This window comes from Pelodiscus sinensis, chromosome 1 (genome assembly GCF_052426305.1).
Source record: "Pelodiscus sinensis isolate ZL-2025 chromosome 1, ASM5242630v1, whole genome shotgun sequence".
Lineage (NCBI taxonomy): Eukaryota > Metazoa > Chordata > Testudines > Trionychidae > Pelodiscus > Pelodiscus sinensis.
The window spans coordinates 54,804,951-54,824,949 of NC_143052.1; the positions used below are offsets into that span (position 1 = coordinate 54,804,951).

The 19,999-nt window shown below is 39.7% G+C and overlaps 1 protein-coding gene across 2 annotated transcripts in view; it reads left to right on the plus strand.

The window, feature by feature from the left end:
• The window catches only part of PDZRN4 (PDZ domain containing ring finger 4), a 399,535-nt gene extending 381,195 nt beyond the window's left edge, over nt 1-18,340 (plus strand). The window contains exons 8-10 of one of the 2 annotated variants that reach the window (XM_014572468.4): nt 6,279-6,380; nt 9,279-9,395; nt 14,720-18,340. In XM_014572468.4, coding sequence (XP_014427954.3) covers nt 6,279-6,380; nt 9,279-9,395; nt 14,720-16,246 — 1,746 coding nt within the window. In that variant the 3' untranslated portion in view covers nt 16,247-18,340. The remainder of the gene's footprint in view (nt 1-6,278; nt 6,381-9,278; nt 9,396-14,719) is intronic. The other variant, XM_006120970.5, reaches the window with a different exon arrangement.
• Nucleotides 18,341-19,999: the final 1,659 nt, after the last annotated feature.

Consider the following 19,999-nt stretch of genomic DNA (forward strand, 5'->3'; position numbering starts at 1 on the left):
GGGTAACTTTTTACATTCCTGATTAAAGCACAGAATAGTCGAGTACTTTGCAGTTCAAACCTTTGTAGTCTGGATAACATCTCCATGTAATCAAAACCTCAGATTGTTTTGCCCCTCCAGATGTGAGCTATGTGTCCTCATCCCTCTGAAGCAAGTAAGCAAAAAGTTTGGGGTGAGGGAGCAGGACTTCAACTTTGGGCTCCCACTAAGATATACGACCTGGCAGGCCCATCTTGGGAGGGTAGTAATCTGCTACCAGTAAAGGCACTCTGTAGCCCAATAGGTGGTCTAAAATTAGATAAACTAGTGATTTAGTTACATAATATTTGAGTAGCAAATCAACAACAATCCCTATGTGTTTGAAGAGACCCAGTCTGGAGAAGAGAAGACCGAAAAGGGACAAAACCGTTTTCAAGTACATAAAAGGTTGTCACAGCGAGGAGAGAGAGAGAAAGAAGTTGTTCTCCTTAACTCTGAGGATTGGATAAGAAGCAATGGGCTTAAATTACAGCAAGGACAGTTTAGGTTGGACATTAGGAAAAGCTTTCTGTCAGGGTGCTTAGGGACTGAAATAAATTGTCAAAGGAGGTTGTGAATAGACAGTTTAAAACAAACACTTGATAAGTGTGGTCTGGATAATATTTGATCCTGCCATGAATGCAGGTGACTGAACTAAATAATCCCTCAAGGTCTGTTTCCAGTCCTGTGATTTTATGATTCACAAGTGGCTACTTAAGAGGAGAACTGACTGATTTTGGTATAAGAAGAAAAGTTAGCCAAACTGGAATATAAAAATGAATGTGTTTCACTTTCTTCTTAACAAGCAGACATTACACAATAGCTAGCATGGACTACAGTTCTAAATGGTAATGTAACCCCACATTTATTTAAGACCTCCTATTGGTCTCAGAACTACTAATTGAGATGGTTAATAGAAAGTGTGTTGTGGAAGCAGACTAAATTCCAACCTTACGGAGGGCAAAGTCAGGAATGGATAATGACTTGGTAACACATTTCAGCTCTGAAGAAAGCTGTTTTCTTCCTTGAACAAAGATTTTGAATTTGATAGAATTTCTCAGATTCTTCCAGGTTACAATGAAATCTATCTTCTCCCAGCTCATTGAGGGAACAAATTATGGCTAGGTCAGGAAAGAGAGGCACTTAACTTTGCAGTATTTAACTATAAAGTGAGGAAAATAGCTAAAATGACAGTGGATTTCAGTTTGGACTTACAGAGTGGAAGTTTTAGAGAAATCATGGATCACTAGTACCAAAATAAAAAAGCCTTAGAATCCCTCTTGTTATACTTAGGTGTTTCAGTTCACTTCTCTCATTTCCAGGCAATCTGACTTGTACTTTGACCTTCTTTAACTAATACCCCTTCCGGTAATTTCTGTCAGTGGCAAATTACGTCTTCAAAAACTGTTCTTTAACTGCCAATCATTCATTTAGGTACATGAGTCCTTTCAATCTTGCAAATCAATTGAGTCCCTCCCTCCAGTCTTTTCATTTCCTCAGAAAACATCTTTCCTGAAAACCAAATTATATTTTTTACACCAGTATCAGCTTTGGGAATCAGACTAATCTGTAGAGCACAATAGGATCTATAAGTTGGCTGTCTAAAGTGGCCTTTATTTCATAAAGGAAATAAGTTATATTTTAATGTCAGCGCATATGTAGGAACTCTTGTTTTATTTTCTGGGTGGTCCAGAATGTAAAAAATGTAACTGTGCTGGAATTGCCCACAAAAAATATTTGTATCCAAGTGCAAAAAGATAACAGTTCTTTAGTTTGGTAGGATTAAGGAGAGAGATGATTAGGAAGTGAAAAGTAAATGAACTAGCTTCTTCATCTGTCTACATATGTTGGTGATTTTCCTTTTTTTAATCCAAAACTGTATATTTTATATGAATTCTTGTTGGTTTTTCAACAAGGTAAAAACTCTGTGGAATCTCCTCTTTAAGGCATTTAAATGTATTCTAAATAAATGATGGAATGGCATTGTCATTTTAATTTCTTTTAAACATTTCTGGGTGGGTTATCATATAGACAGGCACAGTATAGACAGATAGCTAATAGATATTAGTTTGAGACTGTAAACCTCAATTCTCTTGTGAGTGAAGACTCCAAAGGTGAGAGAAGAGGGTAAGTAATTCTACTGCATTTTTATAGACTAATAGCATTACTTTAATGTCAGAGCTGATATACAGCCAGAATTTTTATCATTAAGATTAACTCCTGGTGAGTTATGTGGGGTTTTCTTTCATAGCCAAAGGCACACTGACCCTTCATCCACTCTTATGGATGAGATAACTCAGAGAAATGGAAGATGACAATATCATTACACAGGGATTACATGCATGTCTGGAAAACACAGTGTTGGGGATGCTTGATTTTATATTTTTCACAGTAATATAGCAGCTTTCCTCGTGTGTTTCTGGATAATTCAGATACAGTACTGACGTACCACATGCACACCACTCTCCTAGATGGGTTTCTTAAATAACAAAGAATAGTCTCTTTGCCTGTAAAATAAATGCAAAAGACTGTGTGAGGAAGGTCCTGATAGATCTTGGTTAAGTCCATCAAACTTTGCATAAATGAGAGCCACACAGTGTGAGAAAATTAGGCTTATTGGATTCATTACATGTTCTAGTACAGTGGTCACCAACCAGTAGATAGGAATCTACTGGTAGATCTTGGAACCTCTGACAGTTGATCCTGACTGGTCTGTCCAGGAAGCTAAGAAGCGCTGGTTCTTCAGTTGCCCCTCCATCCACTGTCATGCTGCTCCTGCCCTCAGCCTTGGAGCTGCCCCAGGAAGGAAAAGAGGCAGGCACTGATGTTAGGGTGTCTCTCCTCCCTCCACTTCTGTACCCTATCTCCACACAGAGAGAAGGGGATGGAGGGTGTTTGGTAATGCAAATCTCTGTCACTCTCATGCTATCTGTGTGTCTCATTCTCTCAAACACACACTGGCTATGTCTACACTATAGCCTCTTGCGCAAAAACATATGCCAATGAGGCAAAGCATGGAATATTGCCACACTTCATTTGCATAATTAAGGAGGGTTTTGCGCAAGAGCTGTTCTTCCTGAAAGAAATGCAAAAGAACGACTCTTGTGCCAGAGGGGGTTTTGGGCAAAAAGGAGTCACGTAAACAGCTCCTTTTTAAACAAACCCTCTTGCACAAAAACGGCGCCTCATTAATTATGCAAATGAGGGTTGGCGATAGTCCACGCTTTGCCTCATTTGCATATTTCTTGCACCAAACGGGCACAGTGTAGACATAGCCGCTGTGCTTCACTCTCATCTTCTGACCCAACACATACGTGGAGGGTTGTTGTTACTACTTTTTACTGCTTGGAAAGCATGTAATTTTTGGTTTGGGACTGGGCTGTGCATTTCATAATTTTCATTTCATTTCTCTCCTGCTCTTAAATGTAATTCTTTGAGTAGAGAGTTCTAAAATGCCTAACCTGTTGTAGCTGGAGTGATTATCCCTGTGCTAATTGCTGCTCCTGGAAGTGTCTGGCCCTGCAGCCCCTTAGATAGGCAGAGTAGGGGGGGTCACCATGTGCTGTCCTTACCTGTAGACACCACTCCTGCAGCTCCCATTAATCAGTATTGGGGAATCATGGCCAGTAGAAGATGTGGGCTCAGTGCCTATAAATGAGAGGCAGCACCTGGTGCCATGGAGCCATTGCTGTACATGCCAGCTTCTTTCAGGAGTGGTGCAGAGCCAAGTCAGGAGTAAACTTGCCTTAATTCCACTGCTCTACCAGTTGGAAGCCATCTCAGTTAAACAGTGCCCTGCCAAAGCCTGCTTCCTTAACCCTGTCTGAGCCCTGGAGCTCCTCCTGCCCCAGATGTGAGTCCCCCTTCACCCAAACTCTTTCCCAGAGCTTGCACCCTGAAACCCCTCCTGGACACTGCTCTCCCACCCTGAACCCTAACCCTCTACCCCAACCTGGTGAAAGTGAGTGAGGATGGGGGAGGAAGTGGGATGGAGTTAGCACGGTGAGGCCTCACAGAAGTGGTGGGACAGGGCCCCAAAAAAGGGGCAAGAAGGAAGCGGGGCAAGGGTATCTTGGATTTGAGGTAGATTTTAAATTGCACTTAAATTGAAAAAGTGATAAAAAGATTAGAGATCACTGTTCTGGAATGTAACAATCTGCCTTGAGCCACTAAATCACACAGCTCAAGATGCAAGCTGAGACCTTATGGGCCAGATCCTCAACTGATAAAGAATCATAGAATATTAGAACTGAAAGGGATCTCGAGAGGTCATCAAGTCCAGTCCCCTACCCTCATGGCAGGACCATCTAGATTATCCCTGACAGATGTCTATCTAACTTGTTCTTAAATATCTCCAATGATGGAGATTCCACAACTTCCCTGAGTAATTTATTCTAGTGTTTAACTACCTGACAAGAAGTTTTTCTTAATGTCCACTTAAACCTCCCTTGCTTCAATTTAAGCCCATTGCTTCTTGTCCTATCCTCAGAGGTCAAGGAGAACAAATTTTTTCCCTCCTCCTTGTAACACCCTTTTAGGTACTTGAAAACTGCTGTCTTGTCCCCTCTCAATCTTCACTTTTCCACACTAAACAAACCCAATTCTTTCAGTCTTCCTTCATAGGTCATGACCTTTAATCATTTTTGTTGTTCTTCCCTGGATCCTCTACAATTTCTCCACATCATTCTTGAAATGTGGTGCCCAGAGCTGGACAAATACTCCAATTGAGACATAATCAATGCAGAGTAGAGGGGAAGAATTACTTTTTATGTCTTGCTCACAATGCTCCTGTTAATGCATAACAGGATGTTTGTGGGGTTTTGCAACATATATTTTTTTACTCATATTTAGCTTGTGGTCCACTATGACCCCTAGATCCCTTTCTGCAGTACTTCTTCCTAGACAGTCACATCCCATTTTCTCTGGTTGGAAACGATTGTTCCTTCCTAAGTGAAGCACTTTGCATTTGTCCTTTTTAAACTTCATCCTATTTACCTGGTGCATAGAGGTATGCCAATTTACTCTAGCAGAGGAATAGAATCATAGAATCATAGAGCTGGAAGAGTCCTCAGGAATCTGATCCTTGGTCTCTGTATATAGCTATATATTGATGAAGGCAGCTGTGTACAAGGAGATGGGGATCATTTCTTCTGGAGTCCACACTTTGCTTCCGCCACATCTCCAGGAAAGTATTCCAAAGATTTTGGTGATAACCAAGCAAAAGTCAGTGCATACTTGTATTATTATCTAATCTAAACCAAAACTTTTTTTGAAAGCAATGAGTTGAGTCTTCTTGGTACTTTTCCACCGGCAAGTTCCTACTATTAGGTTGAAATTGGACCCCTGCAATAAGGTGTGGATTAACTAGGCTGAATATGGGAAAACCTTTTTATTCCACAAAATTATTAAAATTCTTTGCCCTACATTCTGTCCCCAGTACTTTTCAGATGGTTAAATATTTGTTGACACTGCAGTTTGTCACAGTGAGGAAAATCCATTTCTTGTGCTGTGTGGTATTTTTAGGGAAAAGGTGCTTTGTATTTAAAACTTGATTTTTCTTAAGCTACATTTTTAGGTCATGTTGAATGGGCCTGTAAAATGTGTACATTACAGTATAGTTATTAGTATGATTCTTTTTGACACAAAGGTAGAATTGAAGAGAGAAGTTGGAGAGAAAACAGGTTTTTACAGATGATTCATTTTTTATTTTGATTATCCCAATGGGGATGTTTTGTGTGGTTCTGGATACCAAGTCGTGCACACAAATATAAAATGATTAAATGAAACAGCAATCAGCAGTGGCCTGTAAGTATTGCCTGGTGAGAGATAATACTGTAGCGCTCTAATTGGCTCTCTACAAGCATACAGTATGACTGATTTCAGCTGTAGTATTACCAGTCGTGCTTCCACCAGCACTATTATCTCAGAGTGACACTTCCATTACTCTGAACGGAGAAAGATGAACGTCACCTGTCAGGGGCTGGTTAATTGTGTTGCTAGATGTATGTTGCTAGGGCGCAGGTTGGACATTTATGAACATAACTGCTTCCTCTGATGTCCGCCATCCTTCAACGATCGATACAGCTCTTACAGTAAGCGCATAATTGAGTGAAGGCACTTACCACTGAGGGACTGAAGATGAGCCCATTGTGTGAGTTTCTTTGTCCATACATTTACCACAAATGAGCTGATATTTGCCCTTTATTGTGTGTTGCTTTGTGGAAATGGAAACTAATGTGCCACTTTCATTTGTTTTCTAGATAAATGGCCAAGATGTCCAGAATCGGGAGGAGGCAGTGGCTTTGCTCTCCAGTGATGAATGCAAGAAAATTGTGTTGCTGGTTGCAAGACCAGAGATGCAGGTTAGAATAAATAGATGCACTGAGCCAGGAGTTGGGTTAAAGTGTACACTTATTGTCATTCATAAGAAACAAACACAGAAAAACAGTATTACAGAGGTTCATGACAAAAATATAATTAAAGATCTTTGCCCAATCCGTAGCCTCAAAAGAAAATAACATTAAATTTCTAGGAGTTTGTTTACCATTGTACTGGCTAGATTTTTGTAAGTAAATACAGTAGATACATATACATACAGTTGATTATCTAGTACTAATGTGATGCATAACTAAATGTGACGTGGAACTTTAAAAAGACATGTTTATTGGTTGATGATTCTTACTGACTTCTGAGACTAAATTCACATACTTCCATGTTTTGCACTTGCTTATAGCAGGATTGAAGTGGGCTCTGGTTGAGGATTATTTTTTTCAACAATGTTTCAGTAAACTTTCCAGTTAGAGCTTGATAATGGGCATGTGATTACAATGCCATTTAGCAAACCTATTCCTAGGTCTAATGTTTTCAAGGGAAGCTGGAAGCAAGAGGTTTCTCACTGAGTAGAAATTATTTATTAGGAAATAGATATTTTTGCCACACAATTTTAAAATATGCTTCCAGCATTTAAACAAAACCAATGCCTTGAAAAGAATTGTTTATATCTTTGCAGAAGGAAATGTCAGGCTAATAATCAAGGTAAAGGAGAAGTAATAGCGCATAAAAAAGGATTATTTGTGCTTCTTTTTATGTTCTTTTTTTATATTCCTCCACACAGCGGAAAAGGACATTACACTGTCACCCTTCTTTCCATTTGTAAGCAGCCCAAATGAAATTGGTTATATTACCTTTGTGTCTTATATTATTGATCTGATTTTTTTTTAACTTGGTGACTACGTATTCTCTACATATTAAGTTGCAAAAGTGTAATTCAGTGTCACCCAGAAAGCCAACTTGAATGTGGTAGTTATGCAAGATCACATTTCACCATATATTTCCTTTATGTTCTTAGCCATTCTAAATGGTTCCCAGAAAATTGGTTATATAGAAAGGCAGAGTAGAGCTATTCACCTCAGCCTTAGGTAGCTAGTTATATCCCTCCTTGGTTTAGAGAATCTTCAGAAGTTTTTAGAAGTTCTGTGTGAGGATTCTAGCTAACCTCATTTTAAAAATTCATATCTGTGGGGCTCTCGCAGGTGCAGGGATCCACTTGTCAAACCCATTTGTAGGATAGAAATCCAACAAAATACCTGGTGTTGCCTCCCTGAGAGCTTGTCTGCACTGGAATGTAATGCTAGTACAAGCCAAGGTGAGAATTTAAACTGAAGTAGTTATACCAGTACAACTCCTAGTGTGGATGCTCCTATCCCAATATAGGAGGGTCAGTTTTCAGTTTAGCTTATGTCACATTGGAAGCAGTTTAAACAAATCTTTTTAAAAAGCCATTCTTACTCCAGAATAAGTGTGTCCACAAGGAGTGTTATACCAGTAGTATAAATCCATTTAACTATGCTAATATTATTATAATTATAGTAGTGTAATTGCTAATACTTTCATATGTAGACAAGCCCTTTCTAAGGCAAAATATTCTCTGAAGGAAAAAGAGCAGGATCAAGTCCTAATTTCGTAAACCTTTGCCACCTAACCTCAATCAGCATTTTATATCTGCCTGTTCGATGGTCTGGCTGGTTTGTGGAGGGATTTTTTGTTTGTTTTAACCAATTAGTATTGAGAGGTCAGAGGTCCATTGTTTTTGATGGAATTGTTCCTGCTTACACCACAAATGAACTCAGTTCCATGTTGCATCATTGCATACATAAGAACATAAGAATGGCCATACTGGGTCAGATCAATGGTCCATTTAGCCCTGTATCCTGTCTGCCGATAGTGGCCAATACCGGATGCCCAAGAGGGAGAGAACACAACAGATAATCCTCATGTGATCCTTCGCCTGTCACCCACAATTATACTATTTCTAGCTTCTGTGGTGCCCATAAAATTTTACAGGCAACTGGATATTTTCTCATACACTAGAGTAATTGTAGTAATATTTTAACTTCTGCCCTTTCCCAGCTCTTTCTCTGTTGCCTGTTTCTGCTCCTAAAACACTTCCATTAGCAGGCATACAACATTACTTTATTCCCCTGCTAATAATAATACCTTCCTTTTTTACACCAGCATGCCACCTACAGAGGGAACAGAAACACAAATGGACGCATACTGTCGACACACACACATCCATAATACTCTGTGTGTGTTTACAGCCACATCACACTAACTTGACTGGAAAAGTAGACCTCCCTCTTCCTCTTTTTATAAATCTTCAGTGAATATGATATTTTAATCTTTTAAAAAATAGTTCAAAGATACAGCCAAAGAACAAAAATGCTTAGTCATTGCATCAGTCTTCCAGCCCCTTTTTTGTTTGTTTTTTAGTTTGTTCACAGGGGTGTGCCTGAAACAGCAGTAAGAGAAATGTGATGGAAACCCAGAATGAGGGTTGTGTTGAGGGTCAGGCACTGGGATAGATCCATGGGATGGAGGTTGTTAAAGGAAAGACCCTAATTGTCTCATGGCCCTATTAATACCATTTCAGTTCTTTTAACATTGGTCTGTTGGAGGTAATGAAAATGACAGCTCCAGGTGGTATGGCTTTCATACATTTTGAAAGGAAATAATGATCTACCCTGTGCAATCGCCTTCATTACAAGAGAAAAACAGAGAATGATAAAAGGCTAAAAGTCACCATTTTTCGGGTTTTTTTTTATTATCATCCTTTAGTTCTTTTTGGAGACACAAACTCTAGGAGCCTGAAAAGAATCATCATGATAAAAAGAACTAGTCAGGCATTGCCATTTGGGTTTACCATATTTTAGCATGCATCCCACTAACATAATGCAATATACTAATGTATTCTCTTGCAGCTGGAGGAGGGATGGCTGGATGATGAAAGGAATGAATTCTTAGAGGAGTTAAACTTAGAAATGTTGGAAGAACAGCATAATGAAGCAATGCAGTTCACAGCCAACGAGATGGAGCAGGTAGGATTGACATTAAATGCATCATTGTAAATTTTACTAGGTGTGTTTTTTTTTATTAAGAGAGAATGAAATGATTAGTCAAAAATGAATCAAAGGCTTTACTAACACTTTGTCACAAGGATGCTATGAACTGCAGTACATTCTAGATAAGGAAACATTTTAGAAATATATGTTTAGGCCAGATGTGACAGGGAAAATTTTTAGCAGAATGTGAGAGGAGTAAGGTTCACTCTTATTCTGCATTTTCACTGAGCTCTTAGCAAAATTATTAGCCCTATTTATACAGGGTCTTGGGTATTGTCACTTTATAAGTGAGTTATATCAGAGTCACCTGTCAAGGTCATAGCCAGGACAGGGCTTCATTATGATAAAGACAATATGGACATACTTTACAAGTTAAGGTACATAGAGTGCTACCCTATATATGGTATTGCTACTGTATAGCACTATGTATCATACAAAATCACAGTCTACAAGTGGCGACCTGGGTGTTTGATAATGGACTCTTCAATCTAGCAGGCAAAAGTATAACACAGTCCAGAGGCTGGAAGTTGAAACAAGACCAATTGAGATTGAAAATATTTTTATCAGAGGCATTAAATAACCATTGGAACAGTTTACCAAGAACCATGGTGGGTTCTCCATCACTAGACATTTTGAAATCAATATTGAATGTTTTTTCAAAAGATGTGTTCTCGTGCAAACAGGAAGTATTCTGAAGAAGCTCAATAGCCATTGTTAGAGTTCAGACTAGATGGTTACATGACAGACCTATTTTAAGAATCTCCTCTAGTTTGTCATTGAAGTAGAACCCTTTGTTTTCATTTTTTATTATTTTCTTGATCTTTATTCAGAAAAACTTGAAGTTAATTTTTTGCACTGATTTTCACCTGTTTTAAATTTTACAAAATCTAGGATACTTTAAAAAATTAAAAATGGAAATTGGCCTTATATTTTAGTCATCCCATCAACTCCAATCAAGGCTAGAATATCCCATCTTCAGTCTGTCACTTGAAACTTCTCACACCCCTTTCAATCTCATTTTATCTTTGAGAATGACAGAGTATCTCTCTCTTTTGATTTGGAGCAGCAGGACTTACCTGCCCTGGTCCCTTCCTCTGGGTCTCTCTGCTTTCAAGCTTTCTCTGGGGCTCATGTCCCAAATGTATCGTGAATTGTAAAATCAGAGTGGGAACCATGCTAGCACTGCAGCATGATTGGTCATTCTTACAAAAAATACTGCTTATCCAGGCTGAGACATAGAACCTTTTGAAGTTCAGCTGGAGCTTGATTATAAGCACTACTGGGTTAGGATTCTTTTCATCTGCAGTTTTTTTGTGCATAAATGCAGCCTATGGAGTCTTTTGGACTTTCAGACAAGTAGTTGGGAAGGAGACTGACACTGTACATTCTTTAAAAAAAACCCAGAATTTTGAATAGATGATGGGTAGAATTTTAAAAATTGCCAAAGTCCTATTTTCAAAAGCGATTTAGTCATTTAGGGTATGTCTACACTGCATTGTAGCTGGAAATAAGATATGCAATTTGAACTACACAAATTGCGCTGTCTGCACAGCACCAAATTTCAAAGTAACTCACTATTCCGAAACGTCCCTTACTCCTCGTGGAATGAGGTTTATAGGGACTTTGATATAGCAAGCCTGTTATATTTTGAAATAACAGGCTTGCTGTGAAGATGCAAGATAGCAATTCAGGATACTCTGGTATCCCAAAATAGCACTGAAGTGTAGACGTAGCTTTAGAGCCTAAGTTCCATTGGGACTGTATTAATATATCAGTCTTGTATTGCATTAAATATCTATATTATTTTCATTCTTCACAATGGAACAACTGCTGGTTTTTAAATTTTGCCAGATATTTTCAGTTTCTTCTGCATAGAAAAGCTTTTGCCTTAATAACCTTTGGATTGTATTTAGTTAGCCGGTGTAAAGAGAATGTTTCTTCATTTGAACTAGTATATTCAGAGTTGAGAAATGAATTATGAGATGAAAAAGGGATAAGCTTGTCTTCCGTTTCCAATCAATGAATAAAAACCAGGAGAAGATGAGCACTACTAATTCAAAAGCTTAAAAGCATGGAGCCAGATTTTCAAAAGCAGTTAACTATCGTAAATTAGTGTATATAACCTGCACCTGTGTATAACCCCCACCCGTGCATAACCCGCTGTTTTTCCTAAATGTGTAAAAAAAAAAGTCTAAGGTAGCCCGCACACATGTATAGCCTGCATGTTATATACGCTACTTTAAGGTACCTGGTAATTGCTGGCCGGCTTGCAGGAGGGGAACCGCACTCATGTCCAGGCTCCACGCAGCCACAGCCATGTGCAACCCACCATCCTCCGGGAGGGGGGAACAGAGAGCGCAGGCGAGCTGGCCGGCCTGCGGGAGGGGAGCAGCACACGCGTCCAGGCAAGTAAAAATAAACTTGTATACCCCACGGGGGTGTTGCGGGGTTTGTAAAACTTTCTATAACCCGTGGGTTATATGCGCTAAAACACGGTACTTCATGAGGAAGATAGGTGCCTGGTAGGTTTTTTAAAACTGCCTATACAGGTTAGGTACTTAATTCCCTCTGATTTCAACTTCAGTTGATTTCCATAGGAGTTAGGTGCCTTTTGGAAATCTCAGTAGACACCTATTTGCATCTTAACGCTCCTGAAGACTTTTGAAAATCTGGCTCTTAGTCTCATTGATTTTAGGCTTTCAAGTATCTACATCACTTGCAAAAATGTAGCTTAGACCTAAATCACTTAGCCACTTCAGCAAATGTTGTCGAAAGTTTTCAAAAATCTTCTGTCAAACTAATGTATCAGCTGGAAAAAGGAAGCATATTAAATGAACATTATAGAAAAGAAACGTGATTGTGCATTAAAAATAATATATTGCTATGAGTTTGGAATGGTAACATTGCTTACATCTCAAGAAAGGGTCAGCAAAGCCTTAATAGAGCAGAGCAGTTTGCCAGCATGTAACTTGTGTGAATTCCTCATATTTTACAGTAAAAACAATTTGAGAAGAGTTTCAGAGCGATTTCGGATGTTATTGGCACTATTCCTGTCTCTTCTTCCTGTAAAGTCAGTTGCTATGAGTGTAACTATAACGACCTTCAGAGACAGAAAAAAACATAGCTTTAAATTTTAGAAATCTCTAAATTTGCACCGAAATACTTCTCTGTCCAGAATATTGCAATTTTATATTACAGTGCTCTGGTACCTTCCAAGAGATCCTGATCATGAAGAGTCATGAAATAGTGGAGTTAAATGTATCAGTTGTCCAGCGCTGAACATCTTCTGTCCAAACTCTCAAACCAATTACATTCTGATGCAGGGAAGGTGTGGAAGGATTCCACATTTAGTGTGAGTGGTGGGCAAGAAAGAAGGAAGTATTCTTCCGCTGTAGATGATCCAGTTGGCAGACTTCAGATAAGGCCATCACATGACAGCAATGTATTTCATCACCATGTGTGTGTCATTTGAACTTACATATATTTATATGTATGATACACAATACCAGTATGAAGGATAACTGCTAGTGAGAAAGAACCTCTACAATTACTTCAGATAACAACATCATCTCCTTAGAGACTTTTGATGACCCTATTGTGAATACTGCTTTCTATTGGGGATGGGTTTCATTTTGAATTCAGTATACTTCACCACACTTTACATTTATTTATTTGACTATTTCTGTTTTTCTTGGACCACCAGTTGTCACCATTTTCTAATAACAACTGAACAAAAGAGACTGGTTGAGGGGTTCATGATTCTAAAGCAGAAATGATGCAATGTGTAGGGTTCATTTAATTTTTTCATATCTTCAACAATCTATCAAGGAAGAAGAAAACCAGCAGTTATTATGAGAGTGGTCTCTTGCATTCTATTTCCTCACATTGGTGCCCTGTACCTTTTTCTCCTTTTACCATTTCTAACCATGAAGTTTAATTGTGTAATTACACCTCCTAAAGGAGACAATACATTTGGCTGATACTGGGTGTACTTAGGCACACAATGAGTATCCTATATAAATTGCACTTTGTATTATAGGAGAAATAGGGTGAAATGCTTTTAGCATATCCACTTAGAAAACAAACCAAAAAGAAAACCCCACACGCCCCTTCATGGCAGTATCTAGTGCTCTTTACATCAAAGCGCACAATAAATCGTTAGATACAATGAGTAGGAAGTGAATTAAAAAACAATCACAAAACTGCTTGACATTATGCCCATGACAAGCACTCAGTGTTGTTCTACTCTTAGTGCTAAAAGGTTATTGTGGAAAGTAAACTTTAACTGGGAAACAAAATGCCTTCCAAGGGATAAGTTAGGGAGAGGTCTGCTCAGGTAGCCTGAATAAGTCCTAGAGTTCAGCTACCAATCTTCCAATGAGAAAATGCTGAGAGAAGGTGATGAGAGAGGTAGGAGGATTATGCATGAATAGGCTAATCATTGTGTTGTGTTAAGCTCTCCTAGGGCAGTGTGCGTAGAGATTGCTGGTATTCCAACCTAGGTCCTCCTGCAAATAGTCCTCCTACTACCATCCTGCATTGCACTGGTCACTGCTTAGGTGGTCTGCCTCGTGTAATTTTTGATGTTATTACACAATAAGGCATTGCTGCTTGCTCCAGGCTTGAGAAAAATTTAGCTCCGCTAGTTGTGGCCATAATCCAGAGCCAAAACCAGCACTCCACCTGCTGCTCATTTTCTTTCAGTGCTGCACAGTGTTAGCTCTACTAGGAAGAGGGATATTTATTTCCTGACTCTGGGCAATGTTTCAGTGACACCGTAGTGCTGTACTTCATCCACTTGTTTTCTTGCTCCTTGAGGAACTTGGTGGAGCCTCCAGCATGATGCTCAGCAATGTATAAAAGCCATAACCATGCAGAAGTCACAGCCAGTCAAGAAATTTGCTCAGCAACTGTTTTCTGAGTTAAAATGCTGTTTTTTGCTGAAAACGTCTCGTTTTCCATCAGGAAAATGGAAATGACAGCTCTTCAGCTGCCCACTGTGGGAAGACTTTTATCTATTGCTACTGCAGGTAACAAGTCAGCAACCTGGAAAATGGAAATCCCTTTCTGTGAAAAAAAATTCATGTTTCATGCTGAATCAGCGTGAATTTTTTTCCAAAGTGTGAAATTTTTCATGAAAGAGGATATCATTTTTCCAGCCAGCTCTAGTAGAAACATGGTTTATTAATTATTTTCATTCATTTTTATAGATTAAATTAGCTGTTTACGAAGCACAGGACTGAGAAGCATTTTAATAGGGTGGGTATTTTGTTCTAATTTTGGTTCTCTTATTTTCTTAGCCAAAAAAGCACGAGGAGGAGGATGGCACAACGGACACTGCAACCTCCTCATCCAATAACCAGGAGAAGGACAGTGGAGTAGGGCCTACAGATGAGAGTTTGCGTAATGACGAAAGCTCTGAGCAGGAAAATGCACCTGATGAGCAGAACAAAGCAACCCTGCAGAGCACCCGGGAGCTGAGACAGAGCCAGGACACCTTAGGAAGCATTGAACTCCAGTGCAATGGAAGCCTTGTGTCGGGGGAATACATTGAATCTGATTTCATTGGGAACCAAGACGAGGAGTGTGAAAGGTTTCGGCAGCTGCTGGAGCTGAAGTGCAAGATTCGAAACCATGGAGAGTATGACCTGTATTATTCGAGCAGCACAATAGAATGTAACAGAAGTCAGCAAGATGGGGTGGAGCATGAGCTACAGTTACTCAATGAAGAGCTGAGAAATATTGAGCTTGAGTGTCAGAACATAATGCAGGCTCACAGGCTTCAAAGGGTGAAGGATGAGTATGGAGACATTTGGGCATTACATGATGGAGGATTCAGGAATTATAACACCAGCATAGATGTACAAAGAGGTAAATTGGATGACATCATAGAGCACCCAGAGAAATCTGACAAAGACAGCTCCAGTGCATACAACACAGCAGAAAGCTGCCGGAGCACTCCACTGACTATTGAGCAGTCTCCAGATAGCTCGCTCCAGAGAATGATCAGTATCACCAACAGAAAAAACCTGAGAAGCACAATTGTAGCTAACCAGATGTGTTCTGGACAGAGTGGTAGGGAAGCAACCTCATCCAAAACCAAAGCCTCTGAGCAAAACAGTACTGTCGAAGAAAAGGAAACTGTTTCAGAAAGTAGCAAATTCACAGAGCAGGAGAAGCAAAGCACTGAGCACATTCCTTACCTATCACCATATCATAGCTCTTCATACAGGTATGGGAATATACCTGCCCATGCAAAGCATTATCAAAGCTACATGCAGCTGATCCAGCAGAGATCCGCAGTCGAGTATGCCCAAAGTCAGCTCAGTCTAGTGAGCATGTGCAAAGATTCACAGAAGTGTACAGAGCCCAAAATGGAATGGAAAGTGAAAATAAGGAGTGACGGAACAAGGTATATCACCAAGAGACCAGTGCGAGACAGAATCCTGAAGGAACGTGCCTTAAAGATTAAAGAGGAGCGCAGTGGGATGACGACTGATGATGATACGATGAGTGAAATGAAGATGGGTCGTTACTGGAGCAAAGAGGAGCGGAAGCAGCACTTAGTGCGAGCCAAGGAGCAGAGGCGGCGGCGGGAGTTCATGATGCGGAGCAGGTTAGAGTGTCTTAAGGAAAGTCCACAGAGTGGCAGTGAAGGCAAAAAAGAAATTAACATTCTTGAACTTAGTCACAAAAAGATGATGAAAAAAAGAAACAAGAAAATCTTGGACAGCTGGATGACAATCCAAGAACTGATGACACATGGTGCTAAGTCTCCAGACGGGACAAGAGTGCACAATGCCTTTTTATCAGTTACTACTGTATGAACACAGACTGCTTCAAAGAGTCTACTACCAGTTTAGGTAGAGTACGATTGCCTCGTTCAAGGTGGCATTTTTATATATTTTGTGACTGTTTATAGTTTGACCTTTTTTGTAAGCAAAATTAATTGATAATTTTTCAGTTTGTCATATAATGGTACCTTCTTTAGCTGGCAATCTCTCTTTACTGGGCAATATATTCATAATATTCATTTCTAGAAAAAAAGAAAAAGAAAATAAAAAAGTGGAGGAGCCAATTAATTTCTTACGCTAATGTATGTATTGTAAGTTAAGATCTGGATTTATTTCTCTAGTTTTCTGTTTTCTACTTTAGTAACAATACAATACTAAACCAAAATGCTTTATACTCTATCCTTACTTACTGACATAACTAATGGTTACATTTTTACATCTTATATTGCATCTGTTAATAAGTCACGTGCCACATCGTGTTGGACAGAGAAGATTGACCTTTTTTTCCAACAACCCATTGTACAGTACATTTAACCTGTAAATTGCAACTGTGTTTGTCCAAGTAAAGTGTAAGTGGGCAAGTCTCTCCTGGTATGTAGTGGCATTGGATCATGTAGCTAGCAAATATGTGATAATTGTGAAGATCAAAGAGGAATAAATTATTGCTTATCTTTAAGAAAAAATATCAAGAATTCTTTGATTTTAATTTGTTCACTTGGTTATAGAAGGAATTATTTCCACATATGTGATTTTTGAAGGATATATGAAGATTTCAGGGACACAAGGCACAATTCATTATATTTCCTGTAGATTAGACAAGCTTCCTTCTGACTTTATTCCATTATAAATTATGTTAAATGGACCTTATCCTGCATTTCTTATTAATGCAGAAGTCAAAGTAGTTTTACTTGAGTGAGAACACATAGGAGGAAGCCCATATTTTTGCTGTCTTCCCTGACTCGTTACTAGTATTAATTTTAGTTACTTTTCAAGCACTGTCTGTGACTGCGTTTGTTGCTTTACAAACAAATATGTTGTGGCCTGTCCCCAGGAAAGCTTATAGGTTATGCTCTGCAGAAACCAACAATGGAATACACAAATATATCCCAGTGCTATCTTGAGCCACAACTGACATGTTAATCTGGGCGGAGGAAGGCATTATTTTAAATGTTTTATAGCAAAGGGGTGGTATGAAGAAAAAATAGAATGATTCACTGCTCTGTGCTTTGCTTCCAAAGGACAGCTGAAAAATAATGTACCTGCACGTCAATGAGCAAATAATTAAAAGATCTTCATTGATGTAAGGCAGGGGTGGGCAAGAGAGCCTCAGCAGGCCCGATTCAGCCTGCCAAGATGGTTGATCCGGCCTGTGGTCGCCCTGCTGCTCCCCTACCCCCAGGCCAATTGAGACCTGGGGACAGGAGAGAGCTCGAAGCCTCCTCCCCCCGCCAGGGGTGCATGGTGCCTAGATTGAGCCGTCAGCCCAATCACTTTAGGCACTGATTGCCCCATCCAGGGTGGGGGTAAGGGGATGAGACTTCACATGCTCCTCTGCCCTCAGACCCTAATTGGCCTGGGGATAAGGGGAACGCATGAAGTCTCCTCCCATCCTGAAAGGGGCATGCGGTGCTTAGAGTGAACCGCCAACTGAAACATCTGGCGGTTCTCTCTAGGTGCCGGGAGGGCAACGACTTCACATGCTCCCCCACCCCCTGGCCAATCAGGTCTGTGGGTGGGGAAGCAGAGGAATTGTCCTGGCCCTGCCCCTTCCACCCAAGGCCCTGCCTCTTCCAGAGCAGCCTGGGGCCACTTCAGAATTTTGTTCAATGGCCCCCCTTCAAAAATTCTTGCCCATCCACGATGTAGGGACTGAAAGCTGACCTATTATGGAGTGTTTTAAATTGGTTTGTGCCTTTTGTTTATTCTTTGGTTAATAAAAAAGGGCTTTTGAATGTTGGGGATTTTTAAAATTTGATTTCTGCTGCTTGCTTTTTACTTTAGAAATATCAGGGTTTTCAATCACCTAGTTTTGCTGGGGGGCTCCTAAAGCCAGGATAGTGAGACATATATTTTGAGTCGCAGCATTGTGTTTGAAGGAGTAATGTTCCTGAATCTTTAATAAAATATCTTTTATTCAAAATGTTAATTGCCGAAGTTATTAACAAAAGGTGTCACAAAAGAGTTTCCAATGGTCAGACTGAAAATCCTTTGTCTCTCAGGTGCTCAGCTTCCACTCTTTTAGCTAATATTGCCTAATTTCACTAGTTCTCCAAGGACATATATACACTGAAAACTTAAGTCAACCTATATTAGGTTGACTTTCAGCCACAGCAGTAATTGCCCACGCTAGCCTCTGTGGATTGGTTGTGCGTGTCCTTACCAGGAGCGCTTCCACTGACCCAAAAGGGACAGTGGAAAGTTAAGGACCTGGTCCCTGCTGGCTACCCCTCTGTTCCATGGTCACCATTGGAAGCCCAGCTTCCCCACTCCACTCCCTGATCCACACTGAGAACATGTGTATTTCCTGGCCTGCTGGCCAGCTGCTTCTCCTACCCCCACTCTCGATTCCCTGCTCCTAGCCAGAAACCCAGCTGCTCACTCCTAGCTCTTGCCTTTCTGTTCCCACCAGTGGGAGGAGCAGCTTCTTGGAATCTCACCTCCTACAGGAGCAAGGCTCCAGGGAGCCAGGAGTCTGGGTGCTAAGTGGGGAAGGCTTTCTGGTCAAGCATGGAGCTATGAAATTGACAAGAATGACAACTGATATAATTGTCAGTTGATGTAATTAATGCAATGTCTACACAGGCTCTATGTCACCCTAACAAAACCAATATAAGACTACACCTCATACGGACATGGAGTTGTCATGTAAGGCATTTATATCGATGGTTCTGGAATCGAAGACACTGAATAACATACATGCATTAATATGTACTTGAGAAATGTGTCTATTTTTATAAAGTAATAGTAAGGTATCTTTTTAGTTGAAAAATATTTTTCTTATTTTCTAGAAGAAAATTAGTTTTCACTATCAGAAAAGTGTCTTTCTTAAGATCTGTGACAGCATGAAATGTATTTTGTGTTTTAACATATCTCGGTGCTAAACTTCTTTTCATCATCATTAAACGGTTTGATATGTGTTGCTTAGAAAGGAACATAAACTGGAATAAACAGTATGAGGAAACTCAGTCTCTGGTTTCACTGAAGGAGAATAGTTAATGTGTGTGGATGAGGTAGGGCAATTTAGAACCTTGCTTTTTTATAGACACAGAATGGTTGCAGTGAATAAGGCCGGGATTGCCTGCTGTGCTGTTCCTCCTAACCAGAACCAATAGCCACACTAGATCTCTTCACAGCTCTGCCTCTGGAGTCAAGAACTGAATTTAGTTTACAGGTTGGCCAAATGTGATCAAAACATTATTCCAAAAAAGAAAACTTTCTTTTTAAAAGGAAAATTTAATTAATCTATATGAATATCCTCCATATGTAGCTGTTTTCAGTTAAATAAGCAGGGACCAGAAAATTTTTACTAGATCATACTTGTCTATAAAAGAATTCAATTGTTCTTCCTATATCCTTCCATTTCCAAATTCTTATTTCACTCATACTGAAGCATATGCTACCGAAAACCTTTCATATCTCTTTCAGGCAGCAGGAAATTATTCAGTGTCTAAAATGGCCCCATTCTGCCTCCAAAAGATTGATTTTATCTCGATTTATTTTATCTTGATTTATTTTTCTCAAGAGAAATGGTGATAAAAGCACAATCCAGCAAGGAAATGTCATTTG